This window comes from Tursiops truncatus, chromosome 1, assembly GCF_011762595.2.
Source record: "Tursiops truncatus isolate mTurTru1 chromosome 1, mTurTru1.mat.Y, whole genome shotgun sequence".
NCBI lineage: Eukaryota > Metazoa > Chordata > Mammalia > Artiodactyla > Delphinidae > Tursiops > Tursiops truncatus.
In genome coordinates this window covers 32,714,101-32,736,051 of record NC_047034.1, presented here as the reverse complement: position 1 = coordinate 32,736,051, position 21,951 = coordinate 32,714,101, and the positions used below count along the sequence as shown (strand labels likewise).

At 37.3% G+C, this 21,951-nt stretch overlaps 1 protein-coding gene across 5 annotated transcripts in view; it reads right to left on the bottom strand.

Annotated features, from left to right (window-relative positions):
* Window positions 1–727: 727 nt before the first annotated feature.
* The window catches only part of ZC3H11A (zinc finger CCCH-type containing 11A), a 26,501-nt gene continuing 5,277 nt past the window's right edge, over window positions 728–21,951 (bottom strand). Inside the window, exons 3-16 of one of the 5 annotated variants that reach the window (XM_033852220.2) lie at window positions 18,935–19,058; window positions 17,170–17,373; window positions 16,929–17,045; window positions 16,580–16,660; window positions 15,223–15,333; window positions 14,351–14,413; window positions 12,893–12,991; window positions 10,747–10,815; window positions 4,479–4,985; window positions 3,890–3,969; window positions 2,687–2,999; window positions 1,912–2,078; window positions 1,487–1,554; window positions 728–1,070 (exon numbers count right to left, since the gene is read on the bottom strand). In XM_033852220.2, coding sequence (XP_033708111.1) covers window positions 812–1,070; window positions 1,487–1,554; window positions 1,912–2,078; window positions 2,687–2,999; window positions 3,890–3,969; window positions 4,479–4,985; window positions 10,747–10,815; window positions 12,893–12,991; window positions 14,351–14,413; window positions 15,223–15,333; window positions 16,580–16,660; window positions 16,929–17,045; window positions 17,170–17,373; window positions 18,935–19,058 — 2,262 coding nt within the window. In that variant the 3' untranslated portion in view covers window positions 728–811. The remainder of the gene's footprint in view (window positions 1,071–1,486; window positions 1,555–1,911; window positions 2,079–2,686; window positions 3,000–3,889; window positions 3,970–4,478; window positions 4,986–10,746; window positions 10,816–12,892; window positions 12,992–14,350; window positions 14,414–15,222; window positions 15,334–16,579; window positions 16,661–16,928; window positions 17,046–17,169; window positions 17,374–18,934; window positions 19,059–21,951) is intronic. The other 4 variants (XM_033852226.2, XM_004325313.4, XM_033852232.2 and 1 more) reach the window with 4 other exon arrangements.

The following is a 21,951-nucleotide window of genomic DNA, read 5'->3' as shown; positions in this document are numbered from 1 at the left end:
AGTACTGAAGAAGAGAAGGGACAACTTTCTTACTAAAAAATAAATTCCTGTAATCATTATGTCACCATCTCTTATTAAGAATCCAAGGAATCCCAGAAATAGAAAATTAGTTTCAGAGGACCCCTGAGGCACTTTAAAGCCTTAAAAACTTACAGTAATAATAAATCAGCTATTGCTCTTCAGAGGCTTACAGAGCAGTAGAAGCATGAAAATCACATCCAAAAAGTTATGTCCAGATTACAGGTTTCCTGAGCTGCTCAGCTGTCTCTAGAGGCTTAGTTGAATTTTCCAAATACCTTTAAAAAGACGTACAATTTAACACAGACTGAGTGGATTTTTTTGTTTAGTGGTGGCATGAAATTTGGTCCTTAATGGTAGCAGCTGTCTTCATCCTTTTCAAACTCAGGTAACAGTAGGTACATTAGGATAATACATAAAAGAAATAATACAACAAAGGGGAAAAAAGTCAAAACTGACAAACACCTCAAGGAGTCACTAAGTTTTCTTGTACCCTTTCACTTAGGTCTCCTGCTCAGTCTTTTTGTGGAGAGAGGGGTAAGACAGAACTTTTTTCTCAAAGATGCTAAACAATGGCATCAAATGGACAAAACGACTACCAAGGGACTTTAAAAATCTGACCCCAAGGAATCCAGAACACACATGGATAATTCAGAGGTATATTTCTTATTTGGGGAAAATTCTAGACTAAAGAAATGATCATTTTGGATAAATGTTATAATAGATGAAACTAAGTCCAGTTTTTGGTGAGTCTTTTTTTTGTGTTTTTGTTTTAAATGTTCTACTACAACCTTCAGCTATCAATCATTTCTGATAGCTCAAGCAGAAGGTCATCTTCATCCTTCCCAGGATCCAAGTCAATCTCAGCTTCTAATTTGCCTCCTGAAATCTCCCATATTAATTTCTCAAAATCATCCTCCATAGACAGTAGCGGCTTTCCTGTTGAGGCAGAGCTGAGTCGGCGAGTTTTTGTGGCCACCTGGGATGAGGAAGGGCCAGATACTTCTGGTGGGGAAGGATCTGAAGAGGACTGGGTTGGAGGCAGCACAAAACTGTAAGAAAAAAAAACCCGAAGGATTATTAGATAATTGCCCTTCATCAATGGTTGGCTGGACCACCCAGTCTCAGGTACACAAAGAATTTTAGCAAAGAGTTGTTTCTGAAGACACACATAAACGAAGAATTGTTTTACTGATTTGGGATAAAGCATTTTCATCCTTTAAAGGAGAATCCAGACAGGTGTTTAAAAACTGTTTTCAATAATACAGGCAAAATATAAACAACAGCACCAAAAGAGAACAGCAACCTTGAACATCATGTTTTCCTGCAATTAATATGAAGTTTAGCAGATTTATTTAGATGTGGCTAAACTGTAAATTTTTCAAATTATTTAGCAGTGTTATTCTCTAGAGAGCATAAACAGTAATAGCGGCCTAAACTTTGGTTAAAAAGAATTGCAAGGTATTACCTGTCTCTAGGTTTTTCTGTCTCAGGCACAGTGACTGATTTGTCTTCAGAGAGAAGTGGGACAACAGCCTACAAAAGTGAGAGTAAGGTAGTTCAGTGGGAGAGTCAGGCTTTTAAATTTGAGCAGATTCATTTTCTCTGCTGCCTTCTTAGAACCATTCTTTAAGCCTGGGAATCCAAGAATAAACCCAAAGACTGAGGGTACAAATAAGCAAAATATCTTAATTAGGTTAAAAAAAAAATTCACCCTGCCACTGCAAATGTTTTAAGCTGTAAACATAATATACAGTAACAACCTAAACAACTAAAATGCTTAGGAATTGACAAACTATTAGACATAATACAGAGAGAGCTAACAGAGAATTCATCTTGCCCACTTTCCTACCACACAGACTAAAACACCACTGAGGTGGATTTCCTTCTTACCACAGCTGCTTTTTTGACTGGGCTTTTCTGCAGGACACTGCTGGAGGTGAGTGGTTTCACAGATGCAATGACAGCAGAGTGGGGCTCCACTGCCCTGCGTTTTTGGGCCACTTTGTGTGATGAGACTACTTTAGCCACAGATGGCTTCACATTCATTTTAGGTTTAGCTACAAGACAGAAAACATCTGATTAAAAACTAGAATAATCCCCTTTTTACATGGAGAATAACTCAGAATATCAAAATTCCTTCTCAGCAATTAGGAACAGCACAAATAAGTAAAAAAACGAACCAACTAACCAAAAAAGAAAACCAGACTGAAAATGATCCACCAGCAATCTGCACTACACTTGGCCGTAATATATACACACACACGTGTATATATACACACATGTATCTACATACGTGTGTGTGCATGTACATATATGTATACACACACACTCTCCCCTCTCCTCTCTCTCTCAAACAATTCCTTTCAGTGCCTCTTGAATTTGCTACTGCTCTTTGCTTCCCTGGTGTTTTTCACCTTCAAAACCAGAGGGAAAAGGCACCATGGAAAGTTTTAGACAAAGCCTTATAAACAGCAATTTTAAATTGTGAAAAAGGAACTCATCTAGTCTTTCTGTCTTTTTAAATAGAATTTTCAGAAATATTACTACCCACCTGTGTGATCAGTATACAAAGGCAAATGAAATTCAACCCAATTATTGCCAGGCAGTCACTGAAACTTGGTAATTTTGAAATTCTAAAGCAAAATGCACTAGAAAAAACATTCACCTTTACCCCTTTTTTCCAAGGTCTGTGTTGCACCTTTCACATTCAGTTTTGAGTGCCCAATCCCTGAGGTTTCCACCTCTGTCTTCTGGGATATCTTTGAATGAGGCCGTTTAGTCAGGAGCCGTGTGATGTCTGGCACGGTAGCGAGCACTGGTTTCTCTAACTGGGTGTTGCAAGTGTCTAAGTCTCCCCGAAGGCGTGCCAAAACTGATTTTTGCTTCTCCAACAGTTTCTGCACATGCTTTTCTCTCACTGTCTCACATCTCTTGACTTGAATTTTAGTGACGTCAACTGCTGTGGTCTCATCTGAAGTCTATGGATAAATTTAAACGACAGAATTAAAATCTAGTACCTCCAACAATCTGTATGATGATAATTATTGTTTATAAGTTACCAAGCTAACATCTAAGTCAAGCAAAGTTTCACATGATCTAGAACACAAGAGCTTTTGCCTTTTATATGATATTAAATAGAAAGATCAAGATAAAAGATGTGTGGAACAATAAAAACCCAAATTCTATAAGCTAGACTATCATGACCGTAAGTCTAACACAAATGGTTCCTAATCAGACACTTGCACAAAAATGTATGTACAAAGACGTTCATTATCTTAACTGGGTAAAACAAAATCCAGTCCAGAAACAGACTATATTTGTGTAATAGAACACTACGTGGCCGGTAAAAGCAATTGTCTTAAAGAATTATTAATATGGTAAAGTCAAAGCAGGCTGCAAAATGATACACTGTAGAGTTCTCGCCTATGTTCTAAATATGAGTTAAACATTAAACAAGTTCACGTACATACATATACAAAGAAAAGGCCTGAAAGAAATGCATCAAAAAAACTAAGGGTAGTGACATCTGGAATGTGGAATTATAGGGTTTCTCATTCTTTTTAAAAAATAAAAATTCATGAGTTTTATAAATGAGTAGCATTACTCTCAAAGGCAAGGGAAAACTTAGTTTAAAAAATATGAATGGCCAATTAAAAACAACTTTAAAAGGGCAGAAAACACCGATATACACAGAAGTACAGAAAACTCTCATAGAAAATTATAAGCATAGTGAAAGACTGTTTACCTGAATATATCAGTGAAGTGTTAAATAGAAAACTTATAAACTAAAACTAAAAAGCACATATACCATTCATCTAGCCTTTGCTTGCCATGGACAAAATTATAAAATGATTCTAAATAAACTCACCTCTTTAGCCTCTGTTCTAGTAACACTGCTCTGAGAAGCAACAACACTTTCTTCTTTAAGTTTCCTCTCTTCTTTTATACCTAGATTCACATTAAACACATCACTAGTAATTTTATTCGTGCTGCAACCTTGTAACAGATGAAGTTAAACAAAACTTTTCTTAATAAAAGTAATGATAAGATAGGACAAATAAATATTGTGGACAAAATCTACTTAGTCCTCAAACAGATTCAAAATGCACATTAAAATATCAAGGTCTATATACAGTTGTTGTAAAGAAAGAGCTTTAACAACTTTTTTGGGGGGTGGGGTGGGGGTGGGTGTTGGCACGCCTCACAGCTTGTGGGATCTTAGTTCCCCAATCAGGGATCGAACCCATACCCCCTGCAGTGGAAGCACAGATTCCTAACCACTGGACTGCCAGCTTAACTTCTTTCAGTGCCCAGCTTAACTTCTTTTAATCCAGTGGTTTTCAAAGTTATCTGAGTAAAGAAAAGTTCTCACAGAATTCCTATGAATATCCTGTAGAATACCGCCCTTTGAAATATGATCTGGGGAAGTGGTACTACAGACCAAGTTCTTTTGTTACCTGTTCTTTTAGTGATCTGGAGAAGCCGTCTTGCCCCTGGGGTGGCCTCAGGCTGAGGCTGGGAGCTGGTTCTGCTCTCAGAACTCTGCTGCACCCTCAGAGCCTTCTCCAGTTTAATTTCCTCCAGCGTCTTGATATGCACTTCCTGCATAGACTTCGCTCTACCTGCAGGTTCCTCTGACTGTCCTCTGCTGGCTACTACAGGTGGCAAAACCACTGTTTTTTTAATTTCATTATCAGTCTTTAGCTTGATGCTGGTTACGTCCTTTTTGCTTTTTTGTCTCTCTGCTTCCTGCTGCCGGTGTTTCTTTTCAGCCAAGACCTCAGAGAACGTTTTGATTCGGACAGTGGAGGAGGTTCTTGTTCCTGTTGTAGAATCATCAACTTTTGAAGGTCCTTCTGTCTTGAGTTTAGTTTGCAATTCTCCACGTTTTTGACTGGCTCTTTCGAGAAGAATTTCTTCTAATGTCTTCACGTGGATCTCACCAACTTTAGTAACTCTCTCTGCTTTCATGGGGGAAAAACAAATCACTGTACTTGGATTTCATCTCTTAATGACTTACGATCTCTCTATTCTTGGATCAGGACAGAGTCCAATAGAGTGGTATCACTTAGGCAAGCAATTAAAATGGTCAAAAGCACATTAGTTTCAATCTCAATTTTAGATAGTGGCCCTCAAGGAAAACTCTCAGGAGGCAAAAATTAGTGATTTGGATTGCTATTCAGAAGCTTATTCTTGAGGATCCTGAAAGCCATTTACTAGTTAGAGAAGCTTGTCATTATAAATCTTACCAATAAAAATAAATTCTTCCATTCGTGCACAGATATAAACACATGCTAGACAGTATGCTAGAAATATAATGGCAAGCAAAATGCAAACTCTGCCCACATGTATTGATAGTTCACAGTCTAATGGACCAATAATTAAACAACAACAAAGTATGGTAATGATAACAGCTTTGATAAAGGAGGTAAAGTTGACCCTTAAACAATGTAGGGGTTGGGATGGAGTACTGGGGCACCAACCCCAGTTGGTGCAGTTGAAAACCCACATATGTGACTTTACAACTGGGCTCCGTATCCATGGTTCTACATCTGCAGATTCAACCAACCAACCATGGAACATGTAGTACTGTAGTACATACTTATTGAAAACAAATCCACGTATAAGTGGACCCACACAGCTCAAACCCATGTTGTTCAAGGGTCAATTGTATAATGCTATGTAGGAGCATACAGCAAGAACACCAACCTTTTTCTACAGATTGGTTAAGGGAAGCTTTTCAGAGTAATATTTAAGTGACATTGAAAGGATGAAAAGGAAGTAGAACATGTGACAAGACAGAAGAAAAATGAGAAAGGCCCAGAGACTGGCATGCCACTGAAGAGCTATTTTTAATGATACATTAATCATTCTATATTTGTTTAAACTAAAGAGAAAATTTCACACTTGGCACATATGCCTGTCCTCATTACTGAAGGGCCTAAAGAAAGAAATAATGAAGCGATGTGAGAAAAAATAAGAACAATTTGGAGATTATACACACACATATTTAATCACCAACACATTTTAAAGAAAGATCAAAACAAAAAATATCCTTTTACAACCTTAAACATATCACTTCTGTCTCACCTTCTGAATCTTTGAATATGCTGTCCCTTCTATATGGAATATTCCCTACTGGTCTCATTTCTCCTGCTGCTTAGTTAGTTTAAAGTGAGTTCAGCTTAGAACCTGACACCCTCCAGCAGTCTAGTTTGTTTCTCTGATCACAGCACTGATCACACAGTACGGGGTAACTCCTTGTAATTCCAACCATACTAGATACTTCATGAGAACAGTGACTATGTTTAATTATTTTAGTACAGTACCTGTTACAGAGGAAGTACTCACTGATTTTCTTAGGTTTTTTAAATAAAAATTCTTCCATTTCAAGATGGTAGTCTGATCTCAAAACCACTTTAAGAAAGTATGTGAATGGTCAGTGGTTAAGAATCCGCCTGCCAATGCAGGAGACACGAGTTCAATCCCCGGTCCAGGAAGATCCCACATGCCACGGAGCAACTAAGCTGGTGCACCACAACTACTGAGCTTGTGCTCTAGAGCCCGTGAGCCACAACTACTTAGCCCTCGTGCCACAACTACTGAAGCCCGCGTGCCTAGAGCCCACGCTCCACAACAAGAGAAGCCACCACAACGAGAAGCCCGCACAACACAACGAAGAGTAGCCCCCACTCATCGCAAACTAGAGAAACCCTGCGTGCAGCAACGGAGACCCAATGCAGCCAAAAATAAATAAATAATACATGTATTAAAAAAAAAAAAGGATGTGAATGGTGACACAGAGACCCTGTTTCCCTACACTACAAAATTTCATCAAAACAATAGAGAAGACATTAAAAGAATAAATCCACAATAGCAATGGAAAACAAGGATGCTACTGGCAGAACATAAATCTTGAGGAATTTGAGACAGAAAAATGTCTGAAATTACAGAAACAGAAAAAGAATAGATAAAACCATAGGAGTGAGATCTGTTCTTCAAAAAACAGGCAAAGAAAACTGCCAAACTAGTATGAAAATTAACAGTGGTAGAAATTAAGGATGGTTTACAACAGAACAGCTGGATCAATCAAGACCTTCTCCTGAGAACTGCTCCCTAAAAAGAGGAGAATCTGTCAGGGAAGGGAGCACATTATGAGGATGTTGGGGCTGAAAAGAAGTAGAGCATGAAAATTTCAGGCTTTCACAAATACCAAGCAGAAAAACGAGAGGTGAGGGAGAAAAGTAAAAAGCAAAGCTAGAAAATGAAATTAGTTGCACTCTGAAAGTAAAGAAAGGCTTTCTTACCATAGCAATCATATGAGCCCTCAGCCTTGCAGCCTACAACCAACATAGGCTGCCATTTAGTGCACCCTCTCTACTTAGGCAAACAGACCTCCCAGCCAGGAGAGAGGACCACTTGGGAAAAAGATCCTTAGAATCAAAGGCCCAGTGATTCTAGGTTGTAAGAAACCTCGGCCCAGTACTTACAACTATGAAAAATTAATGTAACATTTGGTTCATTAAAAATGAACCAAAATGAAGAGAAGCAATGAGGAAGACAAAATAACATACAAACCCATTAAAAAAAAAAAGATTCAAATTAGAAACCCCAATCAATGAAACAGAATAAAGAGCCCAGAAATAAACCCACATGCCTACGGTCAATTAATCTTAGACAAAGGAAGCAAGAATATACAATGGAGAAAACACAGTCTCTTCAGCAAGTGGTGGTGGGAAAGCTAGACAGCAGCATGTAAAATCAATGAAGTTAGAACACACCCTCACACCACCATGTACAAAAATAAACTCAAAATGGCTTAAAGACTTAAATATAAGACATGACACCGTAAAACTTAGAAGAGAACATAGGCAAAACATTCTCTGACATAAATCGTACCAATGTTTTCTTAAGTCAGTCTCCCACGGCAATAGAAATTAAAGCAAACAAAAGCAAAACAACCAAATAGGACCTAATCAAACTTACAAGCTTTTGTACAGCAAAGGAAACCATAAACAAAACGAAAAGACAACCTACAGACAGGGAGAAAAATATCTGCCAATGATGCGACCAACAAGGGCTTAATTTCCAAAATATACAGACAGCTCATACAACCCAACAATCAATAAAAAAAAAAACCCTATTGAAAAATGGGCAGAAAACCTGAATAGACATTTTTCCAAAGACATACAGATGGCCAACAGGCACATGAAAAGATGCTCAACATCACTAGTTACTAGAGAAATGCAAATCAAAACTACAATGAGGCACACTGGTCAGAATGGCCATCATCAAAAAGCCTACAAACAACAAATGCTGGAGAGGGTGTGGAGAAAAAGGAACTCTCCTACACTGCTGGTGGGAATGTAAACTGGTGTAGCACTATGGAAAACAGTATGGAGGTTCCTCAAAAAACTAAAAATAGAATTTCTATATGATCGTGCAATCCCACTCCTGGGCGTATATCCAGAGAAAAATATAATTTGAAAAAATACATGCACCCCGATATTCACTGCAGCACTACTTACAATAGCCAAGACATGGAAGCAACCTAAATGTCCACTGACAGATGAATGGGTAAAGAAGATGTGGTACATATATACAATGGAATACTACTCAGCCATAAAAAAGAATGAAATAATGCCATTTCCAGCAACATGGATGGAACTAGAGATTATCATACTAAGTGAAGTAAGCAGAAAGACAAATACCGCATACTATCACTTACATGTGGAATCTAAAATATGACACAAATGAACTTATCTATGAAACAGAAATAGACTCACAGACATAGAGAATAGACTTGTGGTTGCCAAGGGCGGGGGGTGGAGGAGGGATGGATTAGAAGTTTGGGATTAGGAGATGCAAACTATTACATATAGAATGTATAAACAACAAAGTCCTACTATCCTGTGATAAACCATAATGGAAAAAATACGAAAAAGAATGTGTATATATGTATAAATGAATCACTCTGCTATACAGCAGAAATTAATGTAGCATTGTAAACCAACTATATACTTCAACAAAATAAATTTTTAAAAATAAAAAATAAATTACTTTTTAAAAAAGAAAGAAGCCCCAGAACTGCCTGAAATCAGGCTGTACAAAAGGAGAAATCAGAGAACTAAAAAAAGTTCTTGGAAAATAAAAAACCAAGTGACAAAATAAATCCAATCTAATTAAAAAAAAAAAAAAAGACAAGGCTAGTAGAATATCAGCCATCTAGAACAGGGTCAGCAAACTATATAGTCCATGGGCCAAATATGGCCATGGTCTAAATTTTATAAATAAAGCTTTACTGGAACACAGCCATACTCATCCATTTACATACTGCAAATGGCTGCTTTCACACTACAGTGGCAGAGTTGAGTAGTTGCAACAAGAGATTGTGAACCTCAAAGTCTAAAACATTTACCATCTGATCCTTCATAGAAAAAGTGTGTCCTAATCTAATTTTCTAATTCCTAATCTAGAAAATATAACCAAGCAAAAGTCATAGAAAGTGAGGCAAAAAAACAAAGGAATGGAAAGTATGAAGGCAAGGTTAAGATACATGGAGCATATGTCCAAAAGTTCCAACATCTAATAACAATTCCATAAAGAGAAAACAAAAAGAAGGGTGGGGAGGACATGCTCAAAGAAATCAGAGGAATATTTTCTACAACTAAAAAAGTTAGTTAAAAAAAAAAAAAAAGTTAGTTAAGTCCTTAAATTCAAAGGACCCACTAAACAGTGAGCATAATGAACAAAAAGATCCATGTTTAGATCTATCATAGTGAAGTCCCAGCCTAGTAGGAAGAAATAAGAGGAAATCCTCAAAGTTTCTGAAGAGTAAATTCAGGTTGTTTACAAAAGAATGTTTGACATCAGATTCCCTTTTTATGATACTTATCCTTATCTAAAGATAAGGATAGGATGAAAAAGGAAAAGCACAGGCTAACACCATTCATACGTATAGATATAAAAATTTAAATGCATTACTGAATCCAGCAATAAAATATTTTAATAAAAAAGCTGGATGGCTGAATACACAAAATGTTCATTATATTGTTCTTTAAAATTGAACACAGGTATATACACTTAGGTAGTTATATCTCACAATTTTAAAAGTCTAAAAATTAGAGTACAGGAGGAATATGATGAAGAAAATTAAAATTACTTAAAAGTTCAACACCCAGATAAAACCAATGTTAATATTTCAGTGTATCTTTTTTTCTAGGCATATATTTTTATAAAACTGGAAATCACCTCACATGTGGACATTTTCCCTAAGGAATATGTTTCTATAATAAGAAAATAAATTTCATTCCCCACCCCCCCAAAAAAGATTCATATGTTGCCCTAAGACAAAAGCACTTGTATATACTTTCATAACCTTTCTTCGTTCAATACAAGGAGATAAGTTTCCCATATCATTATTGTTCAGAACATGGCTTTTCATGACAGCAATTATTTTAGTACATAACTATCTTAATTCCTTTTTGTTAGATATTTAGATTATTTCTAATTTCTGGTTATTAATGCTATCATAAACAATCATTTTGCCACCTTTAACTACAAAAAGAGAACTCATTCCAGTGAGAAAACTATTACTTAAAAAGCAAACCCACAAAAAACAGAAAACGTAAGCCCCAACATAACTCAAAAGGTAAACTGGAGAAAAACCAAAGATTTTAACAGCAAGGAAAAAAATATCAGGAGCTGGCATTAGAGTTTACCTACCTGCTGCCTCCTCATTGTTTAGACCAGCTGACAAGCCTAATCGCTCCTTCAGAGACTTGGAAACTTGAACTGTTTAAAAAAAAAAAAAAAAAAAGTTGGGGACTTCCCTGGTGGTGCAGTGGTTAAGAATCTGCCTGCCAATGCAGGAGACACGGGTTCAAGCCCTGCTCCGGGAAGATCCCACATGCTGCAGAGCAACTAAGCCCATGTGCCACAACTACTGAGCCTGTGCTCTAGAGCCCATGAGCTACAACTACTGAAGACCATGCACCTAGAGCCCACAGCAATCAATCAATCAATCAATCAATCAATCAACAAACACTGTCTTAAAAAAAAAAAAGTTGAACAGAGACTTTCTATAGGTCAAAAATCTTTTTCAAAGGTCACGAATTAGGCTTATACTTGTTTTCTAATGAAAATGCTTTTCAAAAATCTATTCAGGTCTTACAACTTCTTCTTCACAGTACAGATAGATCTATACAAATAATGGATTCTCTAGAGCACTTTGGAAAGCACAAAGAAAAAGTCCTCTCTTTTACATCTGAAAAGCAAAAATTACTGAATTTAAGGAAATAATTTTGTTACTGTGCAACATTCTAAAATCTTATCATTCTAAAATCTTATTGGCATCAAAAGGCTTTTTCCCCCCTAGATCCATCTGAAATATGCTCTTTAGTTATGAGAGTCTTCAATACGATTGATAGGCAAAAGGGAAGGAAATTTGACTGCAAAGAAAAAAAAGTTAACTTCTGTTTACAGCTTTCAGAATACAGGAAAGCCCCCAAACAAGAAAGTCTACTCGTCAAAGCCTCTCAGGCTAGGGGAGAAGTGGAAAGAAGTGTCTTATCTTCGGCAGAAGTTAAAACTAAACACAAGAAGGAAAAAACATTTTTTTTTTCAAGTAATTAACACCACTGCTTCACTGCAAGTGAGACAAAGGGAAAAAAATCCAACCCTTTACTTCCTTCTATAAATAAAACTTCAACTATAAAATCATTCTAACTTCCAAATATCTCTCAAATTAGTCTGCATCTCTTCATACCAACTTCCAGAACACTAAATCTATGACACTAACTCCTCTTGCCTGGATTATTTTAACAGCCTGCTAACTCATTCCTGGACAGCACTCTTATCCCCTTTCTCCATATTTTAGATGATGGTTCCAAAATGCCAATATGAGGATCTCTGATCCTTGTTTATAACCTTCCCATTGTTTGCTACTATCTTAGGATAAGCCCAAACTCTCTAATATGGCTTAAAAGGTTCTGTTATCAGCAGTCCTCAAACTTTTTGGCACCAGGGACCAGTTTCGTGGAAGACAATTTTTCCACGGACCCAAGGTGGGGAGGGGGTGGTTTTGGGATGATTCAAGCGCCTTACGTTTATTGTGCATTTATTTCTATTATTATTACATTGTAACATATAATTAAATAATTATACAACTCACCATAATGCTGACAGGAGGCAGAGCTCAGGGGGTAATGCGAGCTATGGTGAGTGGCTGTAAATACAGATGAAGCTTCACTTGCTCACCTGCTGCTCACCTCCTGCTGTGCGGCCCAGTTCCTAACAGGCCACAGACAGCTACCTGTCCGTGACCCGGGGGTTGGGGACTCCTGCTCTATACGACCAATCCCTTCTTCCTCTCCAGTTACCATGCTCTTCATTCCAATTCTGATTCAGTCACAGTGAGTCCCTTGAGCTCTGTGCCTTCTGTGTATTATACTCTCTGCCTCTGGCCCTTCAACTTTACCTGGCTAAATCATATTTCAGGTCTAAGCTTCAATATCATTTCCTCTGGGAAACTTTCCCTGACAGATGGTGAGATTAGGGGCCCTTCCTATGTGCTCCCATAACACTGTGTACTTTCTCTGTCACAGAATTTATCACAATATATGTAAAGATTCCTATCTGCCATTATACTACAAGCTCCTGAGGTCTGTGATGGTATTATTTTTATCCAATGGTGTCTACCTAGAATCCAGCAGAGTAAACATTCAAATGTTTGTTGAACGAATAATAAAACAGACACAAGAAGATAATAATGTTATTAACCTGAACAAAAAGAATGACAAACCATACCTGTTAACATTACAAGAGACAAGTGTCAAGATTACACACACAAAGTATATTAGAACAAAAGTACCTTTCTTTGGTGTTCTGTCAGTGTCAGTCTCTGGAGCTTCAACTTTCTTCCCTAGCCTTTGTGCAAGGCTATGCTTTAATGGAGGATCACTGTCGCAACCTACAAACAGAGAGAGGGAACTCAGTTTAAGATTTCAAGCCAACCTTTAGCAAGGTCAAGAAATACAGGCAAAAACAGACAATGTAGAATAATTCTGTAAGTTTTCTGCATTTATATGATGTGTTCATTCACTAGCTTCCTTATAACTCAATGTTACAGAAGGAATAAAAATGTCCCAGAAAAAAGAGGTAAGGAAGGAGATAAAAAAATTAGAATGCACAAATTAACATTTACCAAATAACTAAAACTATAAATGGAGGATTATAAACCCTGATTAAAGCTGAAATTCAGGAATAGGAGTATGTGAAAAAAAAATCTTCATGCACAAAAAATATCTTTAACTGGCCAACTGTTGAATTCTAGGTCGATCTGTGATTAAATACAACTGGGATGATTAGGAGGACAGCAAAAGAACCATAAAATTAAAAATTTTCCAGGGACATGAAGACTCCAAAGGCCAAAGAGCCCCTTTCTTCAATTCCAGGTAAGAAATCTAAGGTTATGAAAGATGCTGTATCTTACCCAAGTCACCAATTAGTGACAGAGCCAGGACTTGAACCAAGTTTCCTGACTCCTGGTTTATTGCATTACACTGGTCAATACAAGCTGTTTAAATGTCAAAAGTTTTTAAAAACTATTCTTTGGATCACTTGACTGAAGGTAGAACTTTAGCAGGGTCCCATAAAAACTTTAAAGACCCTACACAGAATGTACTTTTCTCTCTCCTCTTATTTGTAATTTAAATATACAACCCCAAATCACAAAGTTTATTACACATATGCTGATATTAAAATAGATTATTTCCGTAATTTTTTACCTAAATTTCTCAGGCAGCGAGAATGGTATAAAACAAAACACAAAACAGATAAGATTTCATATTCATAAGCACATTTTAAAGGAGTATGAAGGAACCTCTGAAGTCAGATAAGATTTTCAAAATAATTATTTTGAGACAGATACACTAGGGTCAGTACACAGTAATTCAGTTACATGGTAAAATACTTCCCTAAGTATAAAATAGCACTAATAAATTCAAGGACTGAATTTATATTAACTGGACACTTTGTTTTCCCTCTAAAAACTCAAATTTCAATTTATCCATACAAATAGAGGTATTCTTTACTCTTTTTTAAACCGAGTACCTTCTAAAAAGTTGGCCATAATCTAATTAAAACACTATAAATTTGTATAACTTTGCACATGTCAAAAACATGAAGAGATTTTATACATGCTTTCAGCCAGAAATACAAGGGAGTTAATATCAATATTGACACGGCATTTGTATAAAGAGAATTTTGGAGGAGATATGTAATGCACAAACAAGCAGAAAACAGAGGATATGCTCAAAACTTATCTCACCTCCTGAAAATTTGTGTTTCCCCAGTCTCTCCGTTAGACTCAATCTTACCAAAGGTTCTTCTCCTAAAATGGCAAAAACAGAATTTCTCTACCATTAGCCAATTTTTCCGTATTCAGTAACTACTAATGGGTACAAAGTATGCTCTGATATTAAAGTCTCTTGGAAATCAGATCTCAGTCTTAAGGAAAACTACCCACATTAAAAGAAAAAAAAATCAACCTATTAAATAATAATTTAAATAACCAAATGCACAGTCCAAAGGGAAGCAATAGCACAGTCCTAATTAATAGTAGCTAAGTACACAAAGACAAGCTGTGTCTAACCAACTGATTATAAAACCCAAGCTATACTTTTGCTTGTGCACTTCCATATGTTAAATGAAATCATACTTTACTCCACTGCTAACTCTCCTATATAACGTTCCTTGATCACCCCAGCAAAAAGTGAGATCTCTTTCCTTTGATTCTTTGTTGTCTGAATGGCACATTTTAATGTATCTGCATACTACAATTACTTGTGTCATATTCCTTATCAGATTTAAAACTATTAAGGGAAAAAGACTTTTACATTTTTCTATAACTTAAAAGGTATATTACAGTTCTTTACTTACAATGGACAGTCAATAAATTTGTTGGATAAAATAAACAGTATATGTAAAAATCAAATACAATACATAATGTGAGAGCTGCATGATTAAGAATTTCATCTTTTTAAACAGTAGGGGCAAATGCACTAATTTTTCATTGTTCTATCCAATCAACATACTGAAGACTCCCTGCAAATCCACCAATATACCCAACCCAAGCATTTTGCTCTCCCAGTCATTTAAAAGTAGTAGGCTGACACCTCTTAAGACCTACCTATACCTCACCTTGTTTGTTGGACAGAGTTACTGTCCTCACCACAGTCCGGACATTCTCTTTTTCAGGACCTGGAATGGTCTGTGGTTGGAGTAAAAGACTGGAAACTCCTGAAGAACCTTCTAAATATAGAGAGTCAAAAACAGTAAATAATTTATGGAAAATACAGCTATCAGAAGTCAAGAAATTCTGTTTTTGAGACCAGGTAAATCCAACACAGACCACTGGACTACAAGTCAATCAGTTTTTGTGTTCCTGTTTGCCTACAGTGAAATGGAGTAGGGAAAGGGGAGATAATCTTATTTTTTATCTGCCTTTGGCACAATGTGAAAGTAAAATATAAAACTGTTTCGAGTGACTCAGGCACTCAATGTACTTTTATTTACTAGGAAGGCTAACATTATTCTAAAGTTAACCTCAGAAGCACATTAGCTATGAAGTGTGTTAATTCAATCTTTTCCATCTATATTCAATTATCTGCAAAACACAACTCCAAAGTTGCTACGGAACAATCCTTAGCAAGAAGGCACTTAGAACCAACCATTTGATTCTCTCTAAATGCATTTCACACTATATAATTTTTAGGGTTGGAAATATAGATCAACCAGGCTAAGGCAAGCACCAGAAGAAAATCCTAGTAGCTCTTGAGGAAGAATTCACCTACTAAAAAATTAACTTTTTCCTCTTTTAAGTAATAGTTTAGGGAATTCCCTGGCGGTCCAGTGGTCAGGACTCCATGCTTCCACTCCAGGGGGCATGGGTTCAATAACCTGGTTGGGGAATTAAGATCCTGCAAGCCATGCAATGCGTTCAAACAAACAAACAAACAAAAAAAAACAAAAACCTTATATGCTATTCTTTAGTTATATTTCTCAAAATAAACAAGTTCTTTCAGGTTCTTCATTGTATGTGCCTAGCTCTGAACAGTTAGGGACTGAAACAGCTGCAATGGGTTAAAAAAGCAACTGTGATTTAAATAAGACTGTGTTTTACTTCAAAGAAGCCACAAAAATCAAAATCTATTTGCTCATTTTGGTTGGTGTCAAGTGTCCTTATTATCAGAAGTATCTTTTTTTTTTTTTGGCTGCATTGGGTCTTCACTGCTGCAGAAGTGTCCTTTCTATTCTTCTGTAGCAACATTCAATCCTCCGTGTCAGGATTTCCCTGGTGGTCCAGTGGTTAAGACACCACACTCCCAATGCAGGGGGCCTGGGTTCCATCCCTGGTCAGGGAACTAGATCCCACATGCATGCCGCAACTAAGGAACCTGCCTGCCGCAACTGAGACCCGGGGGAAACAAGTCAATAAATAAATAAATTTATTTATTAAAAAAAAAAATCCTCCATGTCAAAACTCCTGATAACTCACCACCTTGCTTCTTTGATTTTTCCTTCATTTTCTTTGATTTAATTTCTTCAAGAGTTTTTATCCCAAAATTCAAACATTCACCTAGGAATGCAAATAGCAACCACATGAGGAACCAGCACCATTTCACCTCTGCAGTTTATTTGTACACAGCTGGCATTCAAATGTTTGTTCAATGAATAAGAGAAATTAAGTGTGTGTGTGTGTGTGTGTGTGTATAATGGGCGCAAGGAAGATGGAGGTGGTGGTAATCATGAACTAAATTTCAAAGGTATTTAAAATAGTCTGGACTCACTCAACAGTGCTGTAAGATTTATGAGCAGGAACCAGCATCAATATAGCCTCTTCTTACCTTGTTTTAAATTGACCCCAGGTTTCCGGGCAGAAGCCACTCGTAATCCATTATGAACTTCAGGAGTTGGTTGCAGGGTAGGTGTTTTGGTTTCATCACCTTCCTCAGAAAACTGATCTATATTATCAAAATTTAAGGCAAATTCCCAATTAAAAACAGGTCTACTAGAGCTTCAAGTCTGATTCTAATTCACTAAGTTACCTGATCATTTACTTGCCTTAAAGAAAGAGCTAAAGCTTACCATCATCATCTTCATCATCATCTGCAGCATTGATTACCACTGGTGGATGTGTAGGGCTAGGAACATTTTCTGAACTTTCTACTTTCATAATACTTCGCAGTTGAGGAGAGGGATTAGACTGGACAGATAATTTGCTCTGTTGAACTGTGAGCTGGCTAGCCTTCACTTCCTCTTCTGGTGACTCAGGCACAGTGGGCAACACAGCTAGACATACAAAGTTAGTCATAAATTAAAAATAGAAGATACAGTCCCAATTCATCAAAAATCTCTGACAGAACAGTATGGAGGTTCCTTAAAAAACTAAAAATATAACTGCCATATATCTCAGCAATCCCACTACTGGGCAAATACCCTGAGAAAACCATAATTCAAAAAGAGTCACGTACCACAATGGTCATTGCAGCTCTATTTACAATAGCCAGGACATGGAAGCAATCTAAGTGTCCAACAACAGATGAATGGATAAAGAAGATGTGGCACATATATACAATACAATATTACTCAGCCATAAAAAGAAACGAAATTGAGTTACTGGTAGTGAGGTGGATGGACCTAGAGTCTGTCATACAGAGTGAGGTAAGTCAGAAAGAGAAAAACAAATATCGTATGCTAACACATATATATGGAATCTAAAAAAAAAATGGTTCTGATGAACCTAGGGGCAGGACAGGAATAAACACATAGACGTAAAGAATGGACTTGAGGACACGGGGAGAGGGAAGGATAAGCTGGGACGAAGTGAGAGAGTAACACTGACATATATACACTACCAAATGTAAAATAAATAGCTAGTGGGAAGCAGCTGCATAGCACAGGGAGATCAGCTTGGTGCTCTGTGACCACCTAGAGGGGTGGGATAGGGAGGGTGGGAGGGAGATGCAAGAGGGAGGAGATATGGGGATATATGTATAGCTGATTCACTCTGTTATAAAGCAGAAACTAACACACCATCGTAAAGCAATTATACTCCAATAAAGATGTTTTTTTTTTTAAAAAAAAATCTCCAACCACCTATCATAAGTTTGGTGATTTTCTTTGAGCATTATGTCCTTTAAATTCATGTCTTTTAATTAAAATTTTAATCTGCGCTTCCCTGGTGGTGCAGTGGTTGAGAGTCCGCCTGCCGATGCAGGGGACACGGGTTCGTGCCCCGGTCTGGGAAGATCCCACATGCCGCGGAGCGGCTGGGCCCGTGAGCCATGGCCGCTGGGCCTGTGCTCCAAAACGGGAGAGGCCACAACAGTGAGAGGCCCGCATACCGCAAAAAATAAATATAAATAAATAAATAAAGCTTGTGTTTCCTTATTTAAAAAAAAAAAAAATCTGGCCACAGAAAATATATAAACAAATGGGCAGGGCTTCATTTCAATAAATCTTTATTTTACAAAACAGGTGGAAGACCAGACTTGCCAACACCCCTGGCCTGGAGAATCAAATTTCTTTTGAAAATCTCTATAGATATGATAAGAAAATGGGAAATGAGGTAATAAGCTGTAGTAATCTAAACTATCTTGCCAAGAAACATTTGTGAAGCAGCATGGATTTTGGAAACAAAGTTTTAATCGTGACTGCTATTTTATTGGCTTATGACTGTGTACAAGTCATTTAACCTTAATAAAGTTCAATTCCCTCATCTGTGAAGTGAAAATAATACTGCTCTCTCACAAGACTAAAAGAAGGCAATGTTTATAAAGTACTCTGTACATTGTGCATGTAGGTGTTCATTATACAGTAACTATTCTTTCAAAATTGAAACGAATCTCACTTTTGCTTGGAGGTAGGAAAAGGCCATCAACAAAACGTCCTCTGTTGTGATGAAAAGCACAGTTTAGTTTCTGACATCCCACTGGCTGATTTTCCCAATAACAAGGAATCTCACTGCGTTTTTTCTGTAAGAGGAAAAACACATTATTTTCAAATAAAAAATAGTGTGACCTGTATTAATTTGGTCATGTTTTCTGGACAAAGTTCATACAAGGTTAAAAAATCTGAGGCATGTGAAATGATTTTGAGTATGAGGAAGAAGGGCTGCTGAAAGTAACTTATTCTAGCATGACAGAGAGATGAAAGGAACAGGGAAGTAGTCTGCTGCTATTCTTTCCTCCTTGCCCTAATCCTTGAACTCCTAAATGTCTACATTTAATTTAGAAAAGCAGGGTAATATAGTAGGTAAGACTATGGAATCAAGGATAAGAGTCAAGAATCTCTATTATGTTACTTATTGACCATGTGATGTCAAATAATTTAATACCTCTTAGTCTCACTTTCCTCAGCTATAAAATGGGAGTAACAGTAGCTATTAATTAGTTTCTCATGAGAATTAAATGAAATAATGTACATGAAGCACTTAGCACACAGAAAAGATGCAATAAACTGCAGTTATTATTTGAAGCTGATAGTTCAAGACTTGGAAAAATTCTTCCTCTTCCCATTCGTGACTTCTAAAGGTTCATGTAACACACTAGGATGGTTATCTTTCCTTCCCAAGCTACCTCGCTCTTATAAAGGGGAACAAGAAAAACAAGAATACTGGTACATCTAGAATGATTTGCTGGATAACAGGATATATGTCCAAGAGAAACACATACATAAGTTCTAATATACACATTAGATGTATATAAAGAATATTCAAAGAACACTATTTGTAACAGCTCCAAAATGGAAACAAACCAAATGTACATCAACACTAGAAAGGATAAATACATTGTAGTATATTCATAAAATACAATGCTATCCAGTAATGAGAGGGAATAAACTTAACACCATGGGTGCGGAACGAAAGAAGCCAGACACAAAAGAGCACGTCCTGTATAATTCCATTTATGTAAAGACCAAAACAGTTAAAACTCCTCTATTGCAGAGTAGTCAAGATGGTGATTAGTTTTGGGGGTGTGGTGAGTGACAATGAAGAGATAAAGGGGGAAGACAGAGTGTTGGAAATGTTCTATTTCTTGATCAGGGTGCTGGTCTAGTAAGTATATTCACTTTGTGAAAATTCTTCAACTTGTAAGATTATGGTATGTGCACATTTCTATATATACTTTAACAAACAGTTCAATAAAGAAAAAAAAAGACGTGATAAGCACTTCTGAAAAGCAACTAAATTCTGATTAATAACCTGCATTATGTTGGACCTCTCATAATAAGCAGCCTAAGGATTAAATTTCCAGGAAAGAACAGAAGCACTACTTCAGAAATCTTTAAATATGGAGGAAAGAAACAGAGGAACAATGACCATTACAAAAAGATCCTTAAATGTATCAAAAGGGGCAAAGATCCCAATATCTACTATATTGGGAGACTGATAATTTGATAATACACTGTGTTGGTAGGGATGTGGAAGAATCATGGAGTCCCACATACTGATAATGAAAATATAAATTAGCTCAACATCTCTGAAAGTGATTGGGTAAAAACTATGTAAAAAATTTATGTCCTGCATTTACTGCCACATATTTTTAAAAAGTATAGCAAATAGGGCTTCCCTAGTGGCGCAGTGGTTGGGAGTCCACCTGCCGAGGCGGGGGATGCGGGTTTGTGCCCCGGTCCGGGAGGATCCCGCATGCCGTGGAGCGGCTGGGCCCGTGGGCCGTGGCCGCTGGGCCTGTGCGTCCGGAGCCTGTGCTCCGCGGCGGGAGAGGCCGCAGCAGTGAGAGGCCCGCGTACCGCAAAAAAAAAAAAAGTATAGCAAATAACTTTGCCTCTGAAAAAACTGGATAGAATTTATTAGTCTCCCGTTACACTTAAAAGGTAGGTATAATAGATACCATTGTTTTTTAGAATAACAACAATTATTCTATTACTCCTTGAGGCAGAATCTAATGCCAATCTTCCTTGCTCCTGGATTTGTGTTTGCTTAAGTTTTTACTTCTTTCCTGAAAGCAATCTTCAAATTACTGGATGACTACTGTGATAGCATCCTCTTTATACAGGAGTCACATGACGTTTATTTGATCTGTTTAATACTTTTACTGAATTTTGTTTCAAAATAAAAAGTAATACATAAGCAAAGAAGATGACTTGGAAAATAAAATTAATGCCTGTTAGGCCATTACCCAGTGAGAGTCACTTATTTTGGTATAGAATTCTTTTTCTTAAAAAACAAAAACAAAAACCTGTAGAATGGATTGATTCACACTTAAAAGAAAGTTGTTCCATATAATTCTGTACATTTTCACTTAGCAACACATCCTCCATAGTAACATTCTCCTGTATGATTACTCCTCTAACTTTTTTTTTTTGGCGGTATGCGGGCTTCTCACTGCCGTGGCCTCTCCCGTCGCGGAGCACAGGCTCCAGACGCGCAGGCTCAGCGGCCATGGCTCACGGGCCCAGCTGCTCCGCGGCATGTGGGATCCTCCCGGACCGGGGCATGTACCCACGTCCCCTGCATCGGCAGGTGGACTCTCAACCACTGCGCCACCAGGGAAGCCCCTCCTTTAACTTTTTAACAGTAACATAGCACATGGTCCAAAGATATATAGTTAATGCTCACATTATTTAATTAGCAAATACTGAACAATTCTGCTCAAGGAAACAGAGTTGGGTTCCTGAAAGCTCTTGGTCACATTTTTATCAAGTGATCAATACATAATCTTGTTTGATGTGTGTCTGTGTTTAAAGACACCTTATTTAATAAATATCACTGGGGACTTCGCTGGTGGCGCATTGGTTAAGAATCCGCCTGCCAATGTAGGGGACACAGGTTCAATCCCTGGTCTGGGAAGATCCCACATGCTGCGGAGCAACTAAGCCCATGTACCATGACTACTGAAGCCCGCA